Source organism: Neolamprologus brichardi, chromosome 8 (genome assembly GCF_056152115.1).
Source record: "Neolamprologus brichardi isolate AB-2024 chromosome 8, ASM5615211v1, whole genome shotgun sequence".
Taxonomy (NCBI): Eukaryota; Metazoa; Chordata; class Actinopteri; order Cichliformes; family Cichlidae; genus Neolamprologus; species Neolamprologus brichardi.
The window spans coordinates 18,067,183-18,090,613 of record NC_142111.1 but is presented as its reverse complement, the minus strand read 5'-3'; the positions used below and the strand labels follow the sequence as shown (position 1 = coordinate 18,090,613).

Here is a 23,431-nt window from a genome sequence, read left to right as displayed (position 1 = left end):
TGCTTTTGTATTACTTTGCTCTTTGTAAAATCCCAGTTTTTAAGGGATTGAACCTCAGAAATAGGTTGAGAGTCTGTGCAGTTGAGAATATGCATGATTTCCACAACCTCTAAATCCTCCCCACTTATTCATCTAACAACTATGGAACAAACTCTCAGTTGGGAGATGTGAAAAATGAAGGAAAGAAGAGACAATCGGGAAAATGACGGCGAAATCCAAAAGATGAGAAAAAAAAAAGCAGCCTTTTGAGACCTGATGCTCATCTCTCAGCTTTGAAACCTGCCACTTCATATACGCTTAGCCCAGATCTTTCTCTTTTCATCTAATGGAAAACACTCAGACAAATGACGTCTACATTAAGAGGTTGTTTTGTGATGGATGTGAAAATCCTGAAAACAACTGGTGACAAATGGGAAGTGATTAATGTGACCGTCTTGGAGAAAACCCTACTGTCGCTGGAGAAGTGACAAATTTGATCTGAGAGACAAAAGCATCGCTTAAAGAGTAATAAATGTTAAGCCAGCATGCTTTATTGCCCCCTGTACTTACTTTCAGAGTGTCTTTGAGTGCATTTGTGCGTGGAAGGAAATTTAAACTTCTGCTCTATGGTCGTAAGATATTAACACAATATACCAACCAAGTATCAATATTTTACGCTACTTTAAACTTCCACTTGACATTTCAGAGGATGATCTGGCATTTACTGGCATCTGGGAAACACATAAGAGCATAGGAGATATTTTGCAGAGATCCTTTGTTTTGTTTCATACCATTTGTTGACAAAGGCTCTGCAAATGATTTGACTCATCAAATGACTGTGTTACAAATGGCATACAAGTAAGTGCAAAATTTTACTTTAACATGTCACGCCACTTATGGCGCATTGATGTTTACCAATCGTATGGCTTCCTGTTCTCATTTTACTAAAAGGAAGGAAAAGAGAGGATCATGCAGAGGAGTTAAGCTTTCTCCTCAGCGTGATGGTGGCTTTCATCGCCATAAAAATGCTGTGCAATACTTATATATGTATTTCTGGTATGTTTTATCACTTATTTTACTGTGCAGTATTGCGTCTATTCTTCTTTCCATCTAGGCCCTGAAATTCGTCTTCCCATGCATTGCATCATGGATAATTCAGGCTTTAGGTTTTTCCAAGAAAGTGTTAAATATAAATGAATTAAATAATAAATAACTAATTTTTAAGTTTTGAAAAATGATCTTTTTTCTCAGATGCAATTTGTAATTGCCATTACACATGAGTTGCCTCCTAATACGTGTTCATGAAGGCAAAAGGTCTGTCGACAGTTAAATTCATCATAACTCGTTTCATTTCGAACCAATATCCAGCTCGTTCTGTTTGCTATTTTTCTGAGAGGATTTTATGATTTACCATGACCCCCTCACCCCAACATCCCCGTTTAAATTCGTGTACATTTGCATTCACACCCACTTGAGAAGCTGAATGAGCAGCCTGGCATAGCTCTGCATCATGTGTGGCTCCAGGTTTGGGAGCGTGACCAACTCATAGAGCAGCTTGATGAAGAGGATGTGGTCATCTTTGCTGAACCTGCGGCCGTACAGCTTCAGAAACCTAAGGGCGAGAGAGGACACTGAGCGAACGGATGATCACTTCCTACTTCCTACACTTAACCTATATTCTGAAACAGTGAATAGGCTTACACAGCTACAGTGTACGACTGTCTCAACACTAAACCTAATCTATTGAACTTGAGTTTATGCCAAGTCACACAGTGAATTAAGGTTCGGCCTTTAATTAAAGTTATAAGGCAGAACACTATGCCCTGATGTCCTCTTAAGGCAGACAGGTCAATAACACCAAGTAGCTGCTTCTTTAAATGCTTTTGTGCACTAATATTCCTGGAACTCCAGACTTAAGAATACAGCAAAGGACACTTTTAAAGTTTTTCCACCTCTAACCACAGACAGATTGCAGTCTATTTCAAATGTAACAATCAAATGTACTATCTGATGAACTTTCCTTAACTCTGTCACAATTTTATTTTAAGATGCAGGCCATTGTTAAGCCCACTGTTATGAATCTTTGGCTATGGGTTAAGTTACCTTTGGGTAGTCTAAATCATACGCCAACCGTTCTTCAATACTTACGAGAAAAGTTTCCTGGACCAGAAAGCGACCCCGGGCCACAGCTCTCTGAGGAGGACAGCTCTGCACAGGTTCGCTTTGATCTCCGCCAACAGTTCCGTGGCCTCCCGGTCCAACCGGTCAGAGTAAGGCAGCAAGCCATTATACACAATCTCCTTCTGAGGAATAAACTCAGCCATATCCCTGCCCACAGTCATTTCCGCTGTCATACAAGTCACTTTTCTGTTGAAACTGTGTGTAAAATGGTAAAGAAAACCTTTTTGTTGTGCCTCTTGGGAAGTGCGCAGCCAAAGTTAGTGGGCATAATCCGCTGTGTCCAGAAGCCAGGCGGAAGGCAGGCGATCACAGAGGAAAGTATGTCACGCTAATTGAGCCGGGCTAAGCCCTGAGCGCAGAGCGGGCCGGTTTCGCTCAGGCCTGCAGTGCCGGGCGCTTTGTCAACTCTCACTTCACACCTCATGGTTGCCCGGTCGCCTTGGGCACATGGGTGGGGGAGCAGTAGGGTACGTGCGCTGAGCGTGACGCACGGCAGGGGTTTGAGAGAAATGAGGCGCTACCGGTTGCTAGAAAGGGCGCATTACTCTGAGGTCAAGCTTTGATTTCAGCACCACCGAGTCTAATAACAGAGGCCTTTGATATATGAAGACCTTCATGCACACTGTGTAAATGACTCGGATTCATTCAGAAAATCGTCACTCTGGACTACAGATGCCAGAAGCGCGCGCGTTGCAGGCTAATCTGCAGAATATCTGATAAATGGATTAATGCTGTCCTGTTTTACTGACCTGTAGAACTACTGACCTCGCAGTGATCGTTACTGAGATAAACAAAGGGTTGCACTCTGTCAGATGAATCAGCACCTATCTATCTGCATGCTACACACTTATTTAACTAAGCAGAAATGAGCTCATATATAAATAAAGGACAGTCTTTAACAAGTCTCATCATATCATTCATGCCTACCTTTTCTGTCTTATGACACCTTTATCCCCAACCTTTTCCATTCTTGCTTCACTGTGCACCCGTCCATGTAAATCCTTTTCCTTTAAGCCCATGTAATTCTCTGACCACTATGCTTAGAGTGGGGCAGCAATTGCAGGTCATTGTCTGGCTTGCCTGGCACTGAAGTTTCTGTTCGCAGCAAGGACTTAGACTATAATGCAGAAGCCCTTTCAGTTCTCTGGTCTAGTTACTGTTGGAGAAATGGAGCAATTGCTGCAACACCACCTCGCTTTTGTTAAGCTGCCTGATTGCATAAAGTGCCCTGTTTCTCATCCTGCCTCAATCTTATTAAAGGTCTTCTTGTTGCTTTCAGTACTACCTTCTGGCGATAGCCCCTGTAGCCTTCAATCAGTTTTTTTGAGACCATAGTGGATGCCCTCTTTAAAACTATTTTCTCCCCATAAACACAGTGTAAGACTATCAGAGTCAGGACTTTGAGACAGATCCCAGAACAGAGTGTGCCTTCTGCACAGCATATCACTCCAAGAGTGTCACGCTAGACTCTGCCAAGTAATCTCACCCAACTCTACCTTTTTCTATCCCCTCAGATCTTATTACTTTTGGGCTTTTTCTGACTCCCAGAGCAGTGACAGCACCTGCTTTCACTGTTTCCGTCACTGAACCACTTCCAGGAAGAAACATGGTCTCTGTTCTTATTTGTTCTCCGCTGTGATGTTTCTAGGTATCTGGAAATAGAAAATTTGTTGGGATTTTGTGTGAGTGTGTTTGTATGGGCACAGGCGCATGCATGTGTGCACACACATCTGTGAGATTCATTAGTCCACAAGTGGAGTGTACAGATGGAAAATGTGATTCGGGATGATGATGCCTTTTTGACTCAGCAGGGAGAAGACCAAACAGAGAGAGATCCCAGCCGAAGTAGATGTTTTTGTATTCCATCAGTTTGCTCATAGCTCACAATCTTCTGCACACAGCACTTCCAAAAGCACACACATGCAAACACACACGCATCAAGCCTCTAATTTTTGCAAAGGATTTATGGTAATGCCAGTTTTCTCGCTGCTAAAATATTGGAAAATTTGTGCAGCCAGTGACAGTGTGTGTTTGTGCCTGTGTGCCTGTTTCGGTGTGTGAGTGTGCGCATTCGTGCATGCAAGTCTCATTTTGGAGAGTGAAGAGTGTAAATGATGTGTCTGGGAAACCTGCATCGAGACGTCAACACACACACAGACGCAGTTCCTTCCATCCAGCTGGGTTCCTCGCTGGGAGATATGCAGCCTAGTTCATCGCCAGACACACGGGTAAAATATGGCCCCTGTTCCTGCCACACATACACACACATACACAGACACACACACTCTAAAACAAATAACACTGCTAGAGATTTCTCCCGAACTAACAAAGCTGTCTGCATGTTTCTTACTCAGATTACCCTCGTACCAAACCCATCCCTTTTTTCTTTTCTTTGGATGATTCAGTGACAAATTACTGAGTGGACTGTGCTGGTGATCTTCACTCTGGATACCAAGGTGAGAAGATAATAAAGGAGGGAAGCAATCAAGGAAGAGGAAAAGGAGACATTCCACTACAGCCCCTGCGGAGCTGCAGCAGGGACGAGCCTACTGGCTGTGATTTCTAGTCAGGAAAGGCAGAGGAGCAAGGAGAACGCAGGTATGCATGGTTATTTCTCTCTTTTTGTCCTTCTTTTTCTTTTATTTTCTATGCCTCAGATCTGCTTGGATTCTATATAGGAGGTTACTTTCTATATTTCAAGGTAACTGCATGTGTTATTTATGTGTAAGCAGGAATGGGTTATCTGAGGGGTCTCCTTCAGCTTTTGATATTCCTCTATGCAGCAGGAGTGTGTGCAGGTACCACACATATGCATCAGTACAGTTGCTCCGCCTGTTTCTTTATCATTAAAGCGGAATCATATCTAAATCTTGAAAAGCCCACATATACTCGTGCCTCCTCCACAGGTGTGGATGGCGCAAAAGTCAGCAACTTGTCATCGCAAATCTGTCTTCATCCGTGTGAGGACCTGTTTGGCTTGCTCACTGAGATCCATGGCCTGCGTGTTGTGACCAACAACCTGCTCGAAGACTTGGATAGAGTAGTAAGATGCATAAAAGCATGCACATTTATCATGGTATTTGTTAAAATTGTGTTTCTTATTGCCTGATTGTACACTATTTTATAGCAGCATGAGCAAGAATTTAAATATTTTTTCCGTGTTTTTCCATTTTAACCGTGTCATTTTTAAGGTAAAAGTAACTTTAAACATGAACATTTTTTAATCTTTTTTTTTTAGATTATTTAAACTAGTAATAGCCCGTTTTCAATAACGCTATGTGTTTACCAAGGTTGTAATACACTTTTTATTCTGTGTCATCACAGAAAAGTTGACTGAATTTAAATTCTGAGAGTAATATTTTTTCCAGTGCAAATGGCACAAATAAAGGATTTTCTGTCAGGAAGCACTGTGGTCTGTGGCAAACGCCTTTGGGGAAAAAAAAAAAAAAAAACCCCAAGAGGAAATCTCACCACAGATGTGGCCCACAGTAGTTTGGCTGGTCTCATTCAATATAAATACATAATAAGACTTTCTTATTTGAAAAATGTATTTAGTTAATTTTAGTATTTTCAGTCCAAAGAAAATGAAGAGATACGGATATCTTTGGATGAGCTCAGTAACAGACATGGCAGTGGTACCAGCAGTGGCAAAGGGAAAGGCAATGGGAGAGGCAACGGGAACGGCAACAGCAGCGGCAGCAGCAGAAACAGCCACGGCCATGGCCACAGCAACGGCAGTGGTAGAGGATATGGCAACGGCAACAGCAGCAGCAGCAGCAGCCACGGCCATGGCCACAGCAACGGCATTGGCAGAGGATATGGCAACGGCAACAGCAGCAGCAGCAGCAGCAGCCACGGCCGTGACCGCAGCAATGGCAGTGGCAACAGCAACGGCAGTGGCAATGGTAATGGCAATGGCAGTGGCATCAGCAGCAGCGTCAGAAGCAGCCGCAGAGGTGGTGATGGTGACAGCAGTGACAATGATCTTGACAGAGACAGTGAGGCGTGGTGCGTGCAGGATGGACGAGTGTACGAGCAGGGGGAGGACTGGGAGGTTGACAGCTGCACCTCCTGTACTTGCCAGGTTTGTGCTGAACACATCTATTAACTACAATAACACACTGGCAGAATTTCCTAGGGAAATACCATGCAAGCATTTAACTGAATTAAGGATTTATAAGAGATAGAGAGCAGATATTAATATCATCATCTACAACAGCAAAGTAAAATGGAAAATTATAAGTGACAATCTTTAGCATTAAATTAATCTTCAAGGAAGCTTACCAAGGTTTTTATACACAAGGACTTTGATTGACGACTTGACTGCTGCAACTTATTATTGCTTCCCTTCACTCTAATACTTAATAAAAAGCAAATATGCAACATTTTAAAAATGTCCAACTGTTCCTTTAAACTATGTTTACCAATTGGGGAAGTTTCACTTGTGTGCAATGTGGTTTCATTTATTTCCAGAAGTTCTATATTTTATGCATGCTTCATCCTCATCCCTACGTCTGTTTCTTTTTATAAGAACCATTATTTTTGTTGAGGATGGGATGAAGGATTAGCCTGACTTGTTATGACTCACGAAAACATACCATTCCTTGCAAGAACTGGCATTCAGCAAAACATCTGGATTCAATAATGTGATATTGTTAGAAAATCTAAATGTATCAACACTGGACTGTCTTGCCAGGAAGGAAAGGTGGTTTGTCAACAGGTGTCATGTGCTCCTGTGTTCTGCATCAATCCGTCTTTTGTCGATGGAAGTTGCTGTCCTGTCTGTCTTAGTGAGTATCATTTTTCTGCAGCTGGGATTTTGTCTTTACATGGATGCCAAGATTAATAAATATAATAAAAACACAACAACAACAACAACACATGTCTGTTGTCTGTATGTAATAAAGATAATGAAGACGGCTGGTCCCCATGGTCTGAGTGGACCTACTGCTCCGCCACCTGTGGACGTGGAGGGCAGCAAAGGGGTCGATCCTGCAATGGCATCATGCCGTCCTGCTCTGGCCCGTCAGTCCAAACCCGCAGCTGCATGATGATGAAGTGTGACCGCAAGGGTAAGGCATCACTCTGCACATCGGATCTGTCACCTGTTTTAGCTTAATGCTCTTTTAGTGACTGACTGAGCCAAGTCCTATTCAAGACAGTGAACTGGCAATTCCCAGACAGCGAAAATATGAAACCTCAGAAAAATGGAAATCGTAGAGATTCTAATCGTAATTGGAAACATGTTTTGTTCTCTGTACGCTGCTGAGCTGTAGCGGTGGTCTGACTTTCTTTTGTCTTTATTTGTCTAGTGCGTGCTGACGGGAACTGGGGCCTTTGGTCTCCTTGGTCTGCATGTACAACCACATGTGGAGAAGGAAACATTACACGGGTCCGTCTGTGCAACAATCCTCCACCAAAGAAGGGGGGCAAGGGGTGCACAGGTAGCGCCATGGAGACACAACCTTGCAACAACACGCTCTGCCCGAGTAAGTAGGAGCGCGCAGCTGCACATTTGAAACCGCTCATACGCATTAAAAGTGGCTCAAAGGTAAATGATGCATTTCGGTGTAGTTGCTGGAGGCTGGACGGCCTGGACTGAATGGTCAGTCTGTTCAGAGACATGTAACGGGGGCCTCACGAGTCGCCAGCGAGAGTGTGTGAACCCCGCCCCTCAGAACGGCGGGAAGCCTTGTGCTGGAGATGCTGTGGACTATGAAGGATGTAACAAACAATCATGTCCTTTAGGTAAACCTTAACCTTGTGCAGCTGTACCAACTAATGTTATTCTACATGCAGGCTAAGCCTCACATACATAGAGAACCTTAATCCCATTTTATTGGAGAGAACATGTTTTCAAACAATTGAGGATTAAGAAATAATATCCTTCACTGTTTGCTCTGCTTTATTCAATTACCAAGGCTTAGGATAGAAAAGAGAAACGATTCGAATATGAATTCCTTCAGAATCATTATGGTGCAATTGACCCACACTTGAACAATTTGCTTTGGGACTAAGTGTAAAAGACTTTTATGTGTAAATTTTTGTGCATTTCAGATATGTGCTTGCTTTCAAATCCTTGTTTTCCTGGGGTTAAATGCACAACGCATCGCGATGGATCGTGGGAATGTGGACGCTGCCCGTTGGGTTTCAGTGGTAACGGCACTCATTGTGAAGATGAGAATGAGGTAATGAGATTAGACACAGGATCACACTACACAATATGAGCGCAACAATGGCCTAACTTCGCAGATGCATGACGTAGGAAAGGTCCTCCTCAAAATTCCTTAGCATAATGCTGCATTTCATTGATTTTCAGGGAGTTATCTTTATTTCCTTGTAGTGAATTGTGGCCCAACTTGACAAGGTCAGCAGGGCCGTTTCCAGTGATGGTAATGCCTGCCTGTCAGTTGGTTGCATATGTTAAAGTGTCTCTATAACTATGGAAGGAATTATTGGGAACTTTTTAGACCTTATGGCTCCCAGATGATGCATCCAAATAACATTGGTGACCCAGATTTTTCCTCTAATACCACATTCATGGTTTTGATTTAAGTGACAAGGCAGCTAGATGAACTACCATGAATTTTGGTACAGATATTCATATTCCTCCAGAGATTAAGAACTTTCATCAGTCATTAACTTTTTGCCTGGTGGAATCGTTTTGTCAAAACTTAAATTTTTCCGATACTTATCTGAAGCGCTAATGACAATTCCATAAGTCAGTGGACTCGTTTTTAACTTCTCTGACTTAGTAACCATTGAAATATTCTGTAGTCTGATCCTGACAAAGAGATTTTCTTTCAACACGCGTAACACCTTTGTACGGTTCATGTTTGATATGCTGAACATGGATAATCTCTCAACCTCCATCTCTTCAGTGTGAAGTGGAAGGAGTGTGTGTTACACAGTGCATAAACACAGACCCTGGATTCTACTGCCTGCCCTGTCCGCCGCGCTATAAAGGCACTCAACCGTATGCCCTCGGTCTGGATGAAGCCCTGAAAACCAGGCAGGCAGGTGTTTTTCTCTTTGCTTTGACCTGCAGTCATTAACCGTAGAGACTTTTGGATTCTCAAAGAGCTGCTCTGTTTGTAGGTGTGTGAACCGTACAACCCTTGCAAAGACAACACACACACTTGCCACAAGTATGCTGAGTGTATATACCTTGGCCTGGCGTCTGAGGTCTTGTACAAGTGTGTGTGTGCGGTTGGGTTTGCTGGCGATGGCTCCCTGTGTGGTGAGGACTCTGATCTGGATGGCTGGCCCAATAATAGATTACCCTGCAAGCAGAATGCCACCTATCACTGTGAAAAGGTAAGATATCTACTTCAGCGTGAGCTAAAATCATTCAGACTTGTTGAGAGATACCTGAGCTGCATTCTGGATACCATTAATCTTCGTTGTGACTGGCTGCAGGATAATTGCCCCACGCTGCCAAACTCTGGACAGGAAGACCTGGATGCGGACGGACAGGGCGATGCCTGTGACCCTGATGATGACAATGATGGCATCACAGATGAAAGGGTGAGACAAAACCACTTTAAAGTCGCCATGATTGAAAACAGGTGTGTCTTGCCATATGCAAACATCCGTGTGGATGTGTGTTTTTTTGACACAGGACAATTGCCCGCTGATGTACAACCCTCGGCAGTTTGATTCTGACAGGGATGGGGTTGGGGACAGCTGCGACAACTGTCCATTTGAAAGCAACCCTATGCAGACGGACACTGATAACAATGGAGAGGGAGACGCCTGCAGCATCGACATAGATGGAGACGGTAAGAACAACTCATTGTACCAGGCCTTGAATGTGCAGCTAGTCTGCTTGGAATCAGGATCAATTGGTGGTAATAAAGGGACAATGTAATAACTCAAAAAAAGTAGATATGAACTTGAAAATATAGATGAAATTGAATTTACCGAAACATAGCCTTGATGTATATTATTTGTCTGGCTATGTTCACAAAAAAAAAAAAAAAAAAATCAGTCTAAAGGCTGTGTATGTGTGTGTGTTTCTGTCTATTCTTTCAGAGGTTCTGAATGACCGGGACAACTGTCCTCTAGTCTACAACACCGACCAGAGGGACACAGACCTGGATGGTGTCGGAGACCAGTGTGACAACTGTCCACTTCTACATAACCCAGAACAGGTTCTTGAAAAAATCAAAAGTTTTCAAACATTTGTTTCTTCTGACTTACCCCCAAAACCCTGTCAGATGAATCTACTACTCTGTTTATGAACATACCTTTTATATTTAAATAAGTGCATTTGAGCTAATTAACTAAGTTAGATTTGGACTGCCTCCAGTTTATTTTAAACTCTTTGTGATTATATGTTGCTTACAATTCATTAGTTACAGTAAGAAAACTCCGTCACCCATTAATCAACTACTTTTAGTTACTATTATGTTTAAAATCTCTTCATTAAATGCTGCTACCACAGGTTAGCTAATGTTTAGAAAGCTATTTTGTTTATTGATGCTTTGAGCTAGCAGTTCCAACTGTGAGACATGTTTTAGTTAATTATTTCCAACTTTTGATTTTAGAGAAATATTTACTTATTATGTTTAATTAATAATTTTAACTGATAATTCATACAATTAGCTAACACTTGTAACTGGTCGCCATATTTTTAGCTTATCATTTCCAGCTTTTGGTTGGATGGATGATGATGATTTGGGCTTGTTTTGCCCAAATCATAGGGTCTGGTCACCTTATTGAGTCAACCATGAACAAATATGTATCACATAACAAAGTATTCTACAATCAAATGTAAGCCTATCTCTCCAACAGTTAAAGCCTGGCTGGAACTGGGCTATGCAACAGTATAATGATCCCAAGCACAGCAGTAAATCTACAACAGAAAAAGAAAAGTATCTAGGTAGTGCTATAGTCCCAAAACTCAACTTGATTGAAATGCTGAGGTAGGACCTTAAGAGAAACCGTAAGATTTAATTTCATTTAATTGTGACCTCTTTTTTATTTATTTATATATTTTATCTAATTTCTCATCTAACCTGAGTCCCCAGGCTAATACAGAAGTATTCCCTGCACTAAATAAATAATGCTGTTTGTAGTGACCTAAAACATATTATACACTACATCCACATGTGTTGGCAGCTTGACTCTGACAGTGACCTGGTGGGAGACATGTGCGACGACAATGAGGACATCGACGAGGACGGCCACCAAAACACTCTAGACAACTGCCCCTATATTGCCAACAGCAATCAGGCTGACCACGACAAAGATGGAAAGGGAGATGCTTGTGACCATGACGACGACAATGACGGTATCCCTGATGACCGTGACAACTGCAGACTGGTACCCAACAGGGACCAGCTAGACTCTGATGGTCAGTGTTGTTACAGCTGAGCTCTCCTATCCTAGTCTACCCAAGGAGGTAAAATAGAAAGTAAACAGGGATGTTTCAAATCAATAAAAAAAAAGTGAGCAATTTGATTTTATTTAAAAATAAAATAAGACCTGATTCCCATTCTAGCCAGTCATAGGTGTGTCAGGCTTTACATGGCTAATATCAAAATGCAGACATGAACAAATAGTTTGCTGTCACACAGGGAAAATAACTTGCACAATTTATGATTAATGGATTTTGCAGCCATGAAATAAAATCTTGTGACTATCAGTCCAGTTTCCATTGCTTCAGGTCATATTGATCTTGGACATCAACATAAACACTTAATGGCTCTCTGTAGTGTAATTAATAATACTTAAAAGGTTGATCTATCCACCATCATACATGGTTTTCTCAGTACATTTTCATGTTATCTTGTCCAGTTCTTTTCCCCCATCTCGGCAAAAAATAATGAGGAAAAGTCAAGTTACACTTGTTCTCTTTTTTCTTTATTCTTTCAGGTGATGGCAGTGGAGACGCATGCTTTGATGACTTTGACAATGACAGTATTCCAGATGCGTTGGATCCCTGTCCCCTGAACCAGGATATTGGGTCTACAGATTTCCGGAAGTTTCAGGTTGTTTTGTTGGACCCTAAAGGCACCACGCAGTCTGACCCCCTCTGGGTCATCCGCAGCCAGGGTACAGAGCTGCTGCAGATTGCCAACTCTGACCCCGGGATCGCTTTAGGTGAGATTAACCATAAAAAAGGCTAAACATATAAGACATATAATGAAAGTGATTAGTCAACATGAATAATATTCCTGTGTCTGAACAGGATACGACAAGTTCAGCGCCGTGGACTTCAGTGTCACATTTTATGTAAATACCAACCGAGATGACGACTACGCAGGGATTGTGTTTGCCTATCAGTCCAGTCAACGCTTCTACGTTGTCATGTGGAAACAGGTGCGAGCTGAACGCTGACTCTTAATTCTCACAAGCAATAAACTTAAAATACATAATAGAGAACATGTAACCATTTCTCTCCACCACATTGATTTTTTTTCTGTAAGCGCAGGTGTCTCAGGCCTACTGGGAGAAAAAGCCAACCAAAGCTTTCGGCACTGCTGGAGTCTCAATCAAACTGGTCAACTCAAACACAGGACCAGGGGAGTATCTGCGCAATGCTCTGTGGCACACAGGAAACACTAGACACCAGGTTAGAATGAGTAAACTCATAAATCTGCCACCTTTTTATTGTGCTTTCAGTATCATAAAAAATACAAAGAAAAGATAACACTTTCTGAATATTCAATTGTTTGGCGCAGTAAACATTAGATACTCTGGTAAATATGATTGTCCTCCGTGGCGCCTGAATATGTTTCAGGTCAGAACTTTGTGGCATGACCCCAATAAAATTGGCTGGAAGGACTACACACCCTACCGCATGCACCTTATCCACCGACCCAAGACTGGGTTTATCAGGTACAAACCATAATGTAAAGTGTCACCACAACTGTGGTTTGATTTATTATGGATTATTGATTCTTGAAAGAGGCACTGACCCCAGAATATGCAGCATATATTCATTTCTGACAGAAGATATTGCTCTGTGAAGTAGTTATACTTCTGGGATTTTCCATGAAAGATCAGTGAATCCTCCCACTTGACCCAGTCAGAATCAACTTACAATATGATTAAAATACAGCTAGAAGATTAGCCTCGTATCAAAATGTAGGAAAAAAAGACTTTTCATATGCTATCCCGTAACTTGTTTTGACCAGCAACCTATCCCACATGATGATTTAAGTATTAAAAGTTTATCCCAAATGCACTTTTTGAAGTTTTCTCTGACACATGTTTCTCTTACTCTACATCATCAACATTTAATTGGGCCAATGTTGCTTCGAAACTATGATATATCCCATGAGATTGATGCTCAAAGTTGGTTACAGAGAAAATCATGCTGACAAAAAATGAGATTTGGGCTTTAGCTTGTGACACATGGAGTGGGTGTAAAATGAATTTTGCTGTTGTTTTTAACAGAGCTTAGATGTCAGGCCTGAAAATTTCTTGTGGCTAGCCCCTGTAGTCATGAAGTCATGAGGGTTTAGATATGCTAAAGCAAAATAATATGATTAAAAAGTGCATCCTTATCTCCGACAGTCATGTGAAAAAGAGCGTTTTTCACAGGACTCTTTGCATTCCTTCTTTAGCAACAATAACTTGATGTTATCATTTTCTGTTTGACGTGATCAGTCTCTCACGTCCTTGTGGAGGATTATGGCCCGTTCTTCTTTACAGTGGTGAATCGGCTCATTGAGGTCTCCGAGCATTTGTTTATGCGCAGCGCTCTTAAGGTCTCGCCACAGCATATCAATCAGGTTGACGTCTGGACTTTTATTGGGCCATTGCATCACCTTGATTCTTTTCTTTTTCAGCCATTCTCCTGTAGATTTGCTAGCCAAGCTGTAGGTGTCAGATAGATGGTGTCAAGTTTGATTCTAGAATACTTTGGTATACAGGGAAGCTCATGGCTGACTCAGTGACTGTGCGGTGCCCAGGTCTTGTGGCCGCAAAACATATACAAATCATCACACCTCCACTACTGTGCTTGACAGCTAGTTTGAGGTAAAGTCTTTTGCTTTACTTAATTCCTATGGAAGCATTAAGGATGTACTTTGTTTTTCACAGGACTCTATGCAAAGTTTTCAAGTTTTATCATGACTGCATGACCTTTGATGGCCTGTAATGGTTTTTTTTCATAGTATTAAGGCAAAATTTTACATGCCTTCATTAGATACACTTACACAGTAACCTAAGTTTAAAAAAAACCCAGATATACTGAGAGGAAACATTTGTCTCTTTGATGGTTTTTGTATTTGGAACCTGGATTTAGTTTATATTTTGGGGGTTGAGCTGCCAGAAACAGCTGTCACAGCTGGATTATGATCTTGGAATCCACCAAACTTTTAGAATTAGAAAAACAAAGATTGGCAGGTTTCCTCAGGAGAACTCAAGCTCTTTTCTAGTGGAAACAACTGAGCATTTACAGCTGAACATTCAGGTATTATTGGCTTGGCTTTTATAGGACCATACCAGTATTTTTTTTTAACCCAATTACTACCCACGGCATACATTATTACCTATTATTTCCAAAGAAACTTCTTGATTTGAGTCAAAATCCAACTTGCAGGCAGGAATTTTAGACATTTGTGATAGCGGTGAACATGCCTGTGTATATTTGCATGTATGGCAAACTATTAAAATTAATGTTATTAGGTAAAAAATAGAAAAAATCTGGGGCATGTTCTTTGAAATAAAATTTTTGTGGCCAAGTTCAGTTCATGTAGGTTTTAGTGCAACAACAATCTGCAGAATGACTTCTTCAATCTGTGAAAATCACATTTGTGTCAGCCTGAAATGGTCTTACACTCGAGGATATCATCAATCTCTAAGAGTTATTTTATGATAACAGTGTAATTCACTTTCCAAGTCCAACCCACTTCTCCTCAACCTGCCACATCTACTTCTGTTTAGTTGTATTTCTCACTAATAGCCTGGATAAAAAACAACAACAACAACAAAATAAAAACAACCCCAGGCTACGAGTTCTCTGTGCTCTGTGCTGTTTATGTGCAGATGGGGAAAACAACATCAGTGCCATAGTGAGATTTCCAATCTGGAAAAAACAGAAGTCAGAGAAAAAAGCTGTTATGTGACAGATTTGAAAAAATACTCTTTTTTTGAGACATGCTGTGGCAGTGCTGCATTCCTGCTACTGAATGACTGTACTGGAGAATGAATGTACAACTGTACACTAAGTGAATGTGAGGCTGAAAAGAAGCTCCTGCTCTTTGACTGTGAAGGACGGACATGTATTGATATGTTGTATACTTGCTCCAAAGCTCCATTGTAACTGCTATGAATATATCTCCAACTGACATCACGTCCTCTGTGATGTCCGTGAAAAAAAAAAAAGTAAAGTATGCAACATCAAGAAAAACATAAAGTGTGAATTTATAGTAACTTTGCGAAGGACAAGCAGAAAAAGAAGAAGAATAGAAAAGATACCTCAAAAATGTCCTCGATGATACTATTTGAAATTGAAATGCCTTTAATTACTTTCTGCAGGTTATTTTGCATTTTACTTATGATTTTAACTTAAATTTAATGTGAACATGGTAGTGTTGTACTGCGGCTAATTTGCACTGGGTTGGCTCTACTGTGCTTCCTTTGCAGGGTGGTGGTGTACGAGGGCAGGGACATTTTGTCCGACTCGGGGGCCGTGTATGACCACACCCTGGCTGGAGGCAGACTGGGACTGTTTGTGTTCTCTCAGGAACATGTTATCTTCTCAGACCTCAGATATGAGTGTAGAGGTAAGACATCCTGCTAACACTTTACATTAAGTGAAACAAAAACTTGCCTTTTTAGTAAAGTGCAAGTGAGGAATGGATGAGCAATGGCTTGATAGTAAACGCTCATTGATAGTTGCCTAATAAATCCAGCTCTTGGCATTCCATGTGAAAAATATTATTTACTAAAGAATCAACTGGGAGATCCTGTGTTAGTGAATCATTAGGTACCGGTGAGTTCATAATTATCCTTGCATTAACAACTTGCCACTGTCCTCATAACTCAATACAGTAATTACTTACACTGATTACTTGTTGCTCTTTTTATGTGGCATCAAGGACCAAAGCATACTTCAGTGGTTTCTCATTATTTCAGGTTTACCTTACCATTAATTACCCCCTGCCTCCTGTGATTATGCACAGATTATTAGCATGTTATTATATGACTGGCATAGTGAAGGCAAATTTTAGTGTAAGAAATGTATGTAAGTAAGTTGTTTCTCTAGTAGTTTCTACATTATATTTTTATGGTGTTTGCCTTTATTATGTTACAAAGAATTAAGTGCGTTTGAATGTTGAATACTGAGATACTTTTTGAGAACCCTGCTCTTTTTAAAATGTATTAAGTAATTATGGACTACAGGCAATGGAGGAGTCATGTTGAAAAAATCAGTAACTACTAAGTAACTACTTTGTATGAGGTTTTGCAGCAGTACGTATACAGATAACTGCACTAACTGGTCAGTTCATTAGGTACAATTTGCTTGTACTGGTTTGGACCATCTTTTCCCTTCAGAATTCAACAATGTGCTGGAAACATTCCTAAGTGATTTTGACATGACAATGTGACGCAGTTGCTGCAGTTTTGTTCACTGTACATCTACAACGTGAATCTCCCGTTCCATCACTTCACAAACATGGTCTATTGGATTGAGACCTGGTGTCTGTGGAGGTCATTTAAGTACAGTGAACTCATGTTCGGGAAACACTGTGGTCATAAAGGAATAGACATGGTCAGCAACAATACTCAAGTCAGATGTGATGATTAAATGATACTCAGTTGCTACTAAGAGGTCCGAAGTTTGCCAAGAGAATATCGCCTACGCCATCACACCAACACCAATGTGAACTGTAATTATAAGGCCTGATGGATTCATGTTCTCATGTTGTTCACACCAAATTCTTATTATACCATCCAAGTGTCAGAGCAGAAATTGGGACACATTTCATCTTACGTTGTTTAATTGCGGTGAGCCCATGCAAACTGTAGCCTCAGTTACCACAGGAGGGACACCAAGTGTGGTCTTCTGCTGCCGTAGCCCATCTGCTTCAAGGTTCAATGTGTTGCTCCTCTAGATACCTCGGTTTTAACGAGTGGTTATTTGATTTACTGTTGCCTATTTATCAGCTCAGAGCAGTCCGCCATTCTCCTGTGACCTCTGGCATCAACAAGGCATTTTTCTCCAAGAGAACTGCTGCTAACTGGATATTTTCTCCTTTTTTGGACCATTCTCTGTAAACCCTACAGATGGTTGTGTGGAAAATCCCAGTAGATCAGTCGTTTCTGAAATACTCAGACTAGCCCATCTGGCACTAACAGCCATGCCACATTCAAATGCGCTTAAATCACCTTTCTTCTCCATTCTGATGCTTGGTTTGAACTTCAGCGTGTCCTCGTGACCATATCTACATGCCTGAATGCATTCAGTTGCTGCCATGAAATTGGCTGATTAGCTATTTGCATTAACAAGCAATTGACCAGGTGTGTCTAACAAAGCAGTGAGTATATGAACTAATTATTACTTAATAACTTATTAATATAATACATCCTAGCTTGTTCTTTATTTACTATAAAGTCCTAGACCAGGAGTTATTAGGTAGGTACTGATGAATTTTTCATTAGCTATAAGGTCATTCCTGAAGCATTCCTCACTCATTCTTTAGTAACTAAGCAAGCTTTTGAGTCAGTTAATTTTCCCCTCTATGCTGCTGTGGGTGATGTATAAAACTTGTAAGGTGTATTGCACTTAGCTGAGGTAAAACCTAGAGTAGTTTCCTATGGCAAGGCAAGGCAAGGCAAGTTTATTTGTATAGCACAATTCAACGACAAGGTGATTCAAAGTGCTTTACAGATATATTAGAAACAAAAACAATGATTTAAAATTGATTAAAACAAGCAAACTAACTAACAAAACAGTATATAAAATCAAAAATTAAAACAGATGTGACGGTCAGGCACCTTTTACCTTTTAAAGATCACAAGATTAGTATGGGGGGGGAGTCCAGCAGCACAAATCTGTGGCCATTATTTTTTACACTTTCCTAAATAATTGTACCTTTTGTGCTTTAAACACTTTATTAAATTAATCTGTCTACTTTTTTTTTTTATAGTGGAACCATCTGAAATGTATTGTCATATCAGCAACTGTACAACTGTCAAAAAGTGCAATGTTTTCTGTGTTGAACTTACCTTACCTACTATCACTGCTTCAGATCATGTCTCCACACAGCCGTTCCTAAAAGTGGCTATTTTTCTTTTTGATTCTCAGATAACTGAATTATTGTCTCGGGATAATTTGGGAATTCCACAAATATCCACCAGAGAGAGAGAGAGAGGATACACCAGACTCAGGCTTTAATCCAGCCAAGACTATCAATTAATGACCATCCTCTATCTGTCAGCTTTGTATGCAACAGTATTGATTTCAGGCTGTCTCATTCACTGTATATTACTGCTCTGACAGCATCTCTAATGACTGTAACTTCTTGTTGCTTTTCATTTTGTGCTTCCCTAATGGCTGTAAATAATTATTTATTGCCAGATGCCAGACATGAGAGGGAAAGATGCAAAGATAAATTGATGATGGAGTAAGTGGAGCACATGACTGGCGGTTACTTATCAATAAAATGTTGTTTTTTTTAATCAACTGTTCCTTTTTTCTTTTCTGATGACGCCAGTAGCTCACAGTATGCACACACACACTCGCACACACACGACTGTAGAAACATGGTCTCTAGCGTCTTCTAGTGGTAAAGGTGTTAATTACAAACAACGAGGATTTTAAACGCTGTGATAAAACTGTCCACGGGGGTATGGAGGAGTAAAATTGTAAGAAAATGGAAGCACACAAAGTTTAGATAACACATAATTTTACTCAAAAACAGTGTTTGAGGTTTTTTTTTATAATAATAAAGAAGAAAATGGGCTTGGAAAGTATAGGGTGTATCCTAACCCCTATAAAAGATGGTCTTTTGGTTTAAAATGATGTTCTGCTGTTTTAATAATGCAAAATGTATGTTTGATCGCAGTAAATCTGGGTCACCGAAGAAAGCTGACCTTGCTCATGATTTATTAATTAATTTCCATTGACTCAAAACACAAAACCCGTTCGACCGGCTTGAGAGGGAAGTGCAGTTAAAGACGCCCTCCACCTGGTAAGGTGAATGAGTGACGTCACCATTGCCCTACCACTGAGGAATGAAGAATGAGGAAGACGAGTCCATCCACCGAGTACAGCATAGAAGTCTCTACCAAAAGATTCCAGGATTTCTATTTCTTTAAATTAAACTGAGTACAGTTTTTTTTTAAGTAACAAACTTTGAGCAAGTGGGATGGTACGCGGGTGCACAAGAGGCGCGTGCCTGCGGTTTATAGACAGGCACCAGTCAGCATTGAATTTCGGCCTGCTGGTTGTCGCTTACATCCTTTACCTCATCGTCGGCGCCGCGATCTTCTCCGCCATCGAGCTGCCGTACGAAGAAGCACTCCGGCAGAAGCTCAAAGCGGATCTACGGGACTTCCTGAGGAACAACTCCTGTGTGTCTGACGCTCGCCTGGAGAAGCTCCTGGCCCGCGCTCTCGAGGCCAGTAACTATGGAGTGTCCATCCTGGGTAACGACACCCAGCGTAGCTGGGACTTTGTGTCCTCCCTGTTCTTCACCAGCACTGTGCTGACCACAACAGGTGAGTCCAACGGATACAGGTGTTCAGACTTTAAAAGCCTTTGCTTCGGGTGTCGAAAATGTGAGTGGCCCATTTAGCTGAATAAATGTAAATTTGTGGCACGCTATATAAACAGGTTTCCTCGCTGTAACTAATAAGTTTATGGTTAAAGATCCCCTGTAGCCACTTTTAACACATTGGAAAATAACGTGGTTTGAATAATAAATGTTTAGGGTGTTAATTTTTTTCTTTCCAAAGGAGAAAAAATTTGGTGGTTAAGGAAATTACTTATTATTGCATTGGACTTTAAATAAGACCTTCAAGTTCAGACAAGTATGTAGAATTACAATAGACTAGCTTTAAATTTCAGTTTATCCAGTTTGTCACATGTCACTGAGCAGTTCTTACCTTTAAATATATTCTGTCTCCTTCCTCTCCTGTCCTATGTTTCTTACATCATTCCCCATTTCTCAGTGAAGTTATCTCAAACTCTTTTCTCTCCCCGGGAAATACAGCAGCCGTACCTTTTGCTAGCAGACACTCTGTGACAAACTGCACACAAGCAGTTTGTGTTTTTACGGATGTTTGTTGAACTGATAGAAACATTGCATTTGAAATTACCTGCCACTTACAAAAGATACTTCCCTTCTGTTCGCTCTGGTGATGGATACACAAATAGGAATGTCTTTTCTGTTTTACCGTTCCCTCCATTTATCCTCAAATCGATTTGATGTTTTAAGGCACGCAGTGAAGTGAAACAAAAACTTTCCTCAAACGCGTTAAGCCTAAAGTAACAAACCTGTTTTGAAACTGCTACGAGAAGAAAGTACTCGTAAAAGTAAAAATAAATAATTAAATAAAGCACAGATGCCGGAAATGTTTATTAAAGACAGTAATGAATTTGTTACTTTGTTACTGATATACTTTTCTGTTACCTCAGTTTAATGTGAGCAAAGAGAAATGACATAAAAATAGCTCCCTTGGTCATTGGACATGTACTGTAAGTGAACTAACAATAAGCAAGCCATTTTAATAAATGGAGAAGAATTTAATACATCATGTAATAATGTTTTGTGTATTTAAGTCAAGATTAGCCAAGATGAGAAAAATCCCTCTGCCTAATTTTATTGATCAAGGTCTAGCTTAAATGTCCATTTATAAATAGTGTGTGTTTCAAGGTGTCTCTATTACATGTATTGTTATTGTATTGTATGAATTTTGGTCCAGATTCTATAAATAATCCATGAAAGCAGTATTTGTCCTGTCTTTCAGGGCCTTTGTATAAGTAATACACTCAGGAAAGTAGTATTTTTATCAGACATATAGAAGAATAAATCCTTATCTCAATTCATTTGTTTTTTTAAGATAAATAAAAAAAACGATAAGTCTTTGTGCAAACCTTCAGCATTTGTCGCCAACACTTCTTGAGGGTGAGACTTTTATGTTTACATGAATGCATGAATTTATTTATTTTTCAGTTTAAGAGATATAAGTTTATGATGGCTATATTAGCATTTTAACAGAGTAGTTGTTGCATCACATACGACATGGCACAAGTGGTAGCTTATTTTAACCAAAAGGAAACTAATAGGCAGCGTGAAATCATGCAAAGTTTACAGAGGATATCCTAAAAAATGTTAAAGATAAATTAATTATTTCTTTATTTCTATAGCCTGCTATCTGTGCTTCATTTTAAGACTTGACGAGTCTTGTTTGACGCTAACTACAGTTACTTTTCACAAATCCCGGGTGAATCCTGTAGGAGAATTCCTCCTTTTATTACTGTAACTCTGTAATTTACATAGTGCCACATGTTTTGTTGTGTCTTCAGGTTATGGCCACACTGTTCCTCTCTCTGATGGGGGGAAGGCTTTCTGTATCTTCTACTCCCTCCTTGGCATCCCTGTTACCCTCTTCTTCCTCTCTGCTGCGGTTCAACGGATCATGTCCGTGGTCACACGTCGTCCACTGTCCTACTTCCATCGACGATGGGCTATGTCTAAGTCACACCTGGGAGTCATCCATGCTGCCTTCCTTGCCTTCATCACGACCCTTACCTTTGTGATTATCCCTGCATGGATCTTTGTCGCTTTCGAAAAAGACTGGAACTTCCTAGAGGCTCTGTATTTCTGCTTCATCTCTCTGACAACTATTGGCCTTGGAGATTATGTACCAGGAGAAACTCCCAATAAAGACTTAAATCCACACCCACACCTCTACCGGCTGGCCATTACAGGTGAGTAGAATTTAAAAAGGCAGTCACATTTTTTTTATCTAATATATCATGAAGTAGATGATTTATTTTGTAAAAAGAAAAAATTAAATATCAAAAATATGGAATATTTTTTGGTCTTTCTCTTGCCTATAAGATAGTTTTTAGTGAAGAGGAAACAGAGAAGACACACAGTAAAGGGCTTCGTGTCTCCTGCTCAACCTCTGAGCTAAACCGACACCTAGAAATTCCTGACTTTTAATAAAATATCTATATAAACGCACCTTTTGTTCCAAAGACGCAATGTGTAAAATGCCATCTATCACGCTTCAAGGTTATTGGATCATTAGAAAATAAAAAGAAGCAATTCAAATATAATTATGTTTTCACAACTAAAAGCTGTTCTATTGATTTAAAAAGTCAATAAACACATGGAGAATCAGGCTCAGTGACTCTGAAAATAAGGTAAACGTCTTCTGATATTCATCAGAGTTTTTCTAAGAATTAAGCCACCCAATCATGATCTTCCCCTTTGCTAAAGTCAGTCAGCAGGCTAGGCAGGATATTCTAGACATCCTTCTCCCCAGTTCCTCCTGCCAGATTACAAGGATTTCCCATGCCAGATGAGATATATAATCTCTCCAGCGTGTTTTGGGTTTATCCCAGGGTCTTCTCCCAATGGGACCTGCCCAGAAAATCTCCAAACACCCAGTAGGCATTGTAAGAAAATGCCTGAACCATCTCATCCGGGTCTTTTTAGCATGGGGTAGCAGTGCTTTCACTCCCAATTCCCACCAGCCATTACTCTCTGTTTGGACATTGTAGAGAACCTGAACAATTTATACACAGGTGTGCACTACTTTCTTCATACAACAGTGCAAAGTGGCTTTAACAGGAGTACAAAGGAGGGTGGAGTGTGCAACTAAGCAAGTAAACAAGAACATCGCAGTTTCTTTTTCTAGAGTTAGGAAGCTCCCTAAATGATAACTGTAAGAGCCAGAGTGCTTTAGTTAGTAATACGTAGTGTTTTAATAAACCTTTAGCTTTTTGGCAATTTTCTTTAAAGAACAGCCTTCATTTCTTAAAACAAAAATATTCTGATGAGTTTTAAAAGAGAATGACTTAATCAAATCCATAAAGGTGAATGCTTCATATTTTCTAGCCATTTCTTGACTCTTCGTCATGTGCATTGGATTTTAAAGATTTTCATGAGGTTTAATGCTAATGTCAGCATGCTAACATAATCACACTGATAATACTAACATGCCAGTGTTCACCAGGTGTGATATTTACTTTGCTTGCTAGTGTGGGATAGTATGTTTGCATTCCTCCATAACTTATACGGAGGGCGAGGCAGTTGTATTTTTGGGCATCTGGCAAATGTAGATCCAGCATCAG

General features: G+C 40.4%; 3 protein-coding genes across 6 annotated transcripts in view; 2 read left to right on the top strand and 1 right to left on the bottom strand.

The window, feature by feature from the left end:
* psme4b (proteasome activator subunit 4b) overlaps positions 1–2,491 on the bottom strand; it is a 48,784-nt gene extending 46,293 nt beyond the window's left edge. Inside the window, exons 1-2 of the mRNA XM_087844739.1 lie at positions 2,128–2,491; positions 1,451–1,591 (exon numbers count right to left, since the gene is read on the bottom strand). Coding sequence (XP_087700865.1) covers positions 1,451–1,591; positions 2,128–2,333 — 347 coding nt within the window. The 5' untranslated portion in view covers positions 2,334–2,491. The remainder of the gene's footprint in view (positions 1–1,450; positions 1,592–2,127) is intronic.
* Positions 2,492–4,174: 1,683 nt separating this feature from the next.
* On the top strand, positions 4,175–18,764 carry LOC102792671 (thrombospondin-2-like). Of its 3 annotated transcripts, XM_087844738.1 has the most exons (22): positions 4,177–4,388; positions 4,566–4,758; positions 4,893–4,958; positions 5,067–5,203; positions 5,735–6,244; positions 6,857–6,950; positions 7,068–7,232; positions 7,473–7,649; positions 7,735–7,908; positions 8,218–8,348; positions 9,042–9,176; positions 9,259–9,477; positions 9,580–9,687; positions 9,782–9,941; positions 10,195–10,313; positions 11,284–11,518; positions 12,040–12,267; positions 12,356–12,486; positions 12,599–12,739; positions 12,908–13,005; positions 15,763–15,902; positions 18,428–18,764. In XM_087844738.1, exons 3-22 carry the CDS (start codon positions 4,895–4,897, stop codon positions 18,433–18,435), a joined length of 3,174 nt encoding a protein of 1,057 aa, XP_087700864.1. In that variant the 5' UTR covers positions 4,177–4,388; positions 4,566–4,758; positions 4,893–4,894; the 3' UTR covers positions 18,436–18,764. The 3 variants fall into 3 exon arrangements, with proteins under 3 accessions (XP_087700862.1, XP_087700863.1, XP_087700864.1); XM_087844737.1 differs by lacking the exon at positions 18,428–18,764 and having other exon boundaries at positions 4,176–4,388; positions 15,763–15,919; XM_087844736.1 differs by lacking the exon at positions 18,428–18,764 and having other exon boundaries at positions 4,175–4,388; positions 4,893–5,203; positions 15,763–15,919.
* A 608-nt stretch (positions 18,765–19,372) lies between these two features.
* Positions 19,373–23,431, top strand: part of LOC102792973 (potassium channel subfamily K member 1-like) — a 35,959-nt gene continuing 31,900 nt past the window's right edge. For both annotated transcript variants that reach the window (XM_087844735.1, XM_006791041.3), the window contains exons 1-2: positions 19,373–19,842; positions 21,653–22,057. In XM_087844735.1, coding sequence (XP_087700861.1) covers positions 19,491–19,842; positions 21,653–22,057 — 757 coding nt within the window. In that variant the 5' untranslated portion in view covers positions 19,373–19,490. The remainder of the gene's footprint in view (positions 19,843–21,652; positions 22,058–23,431) is intronic.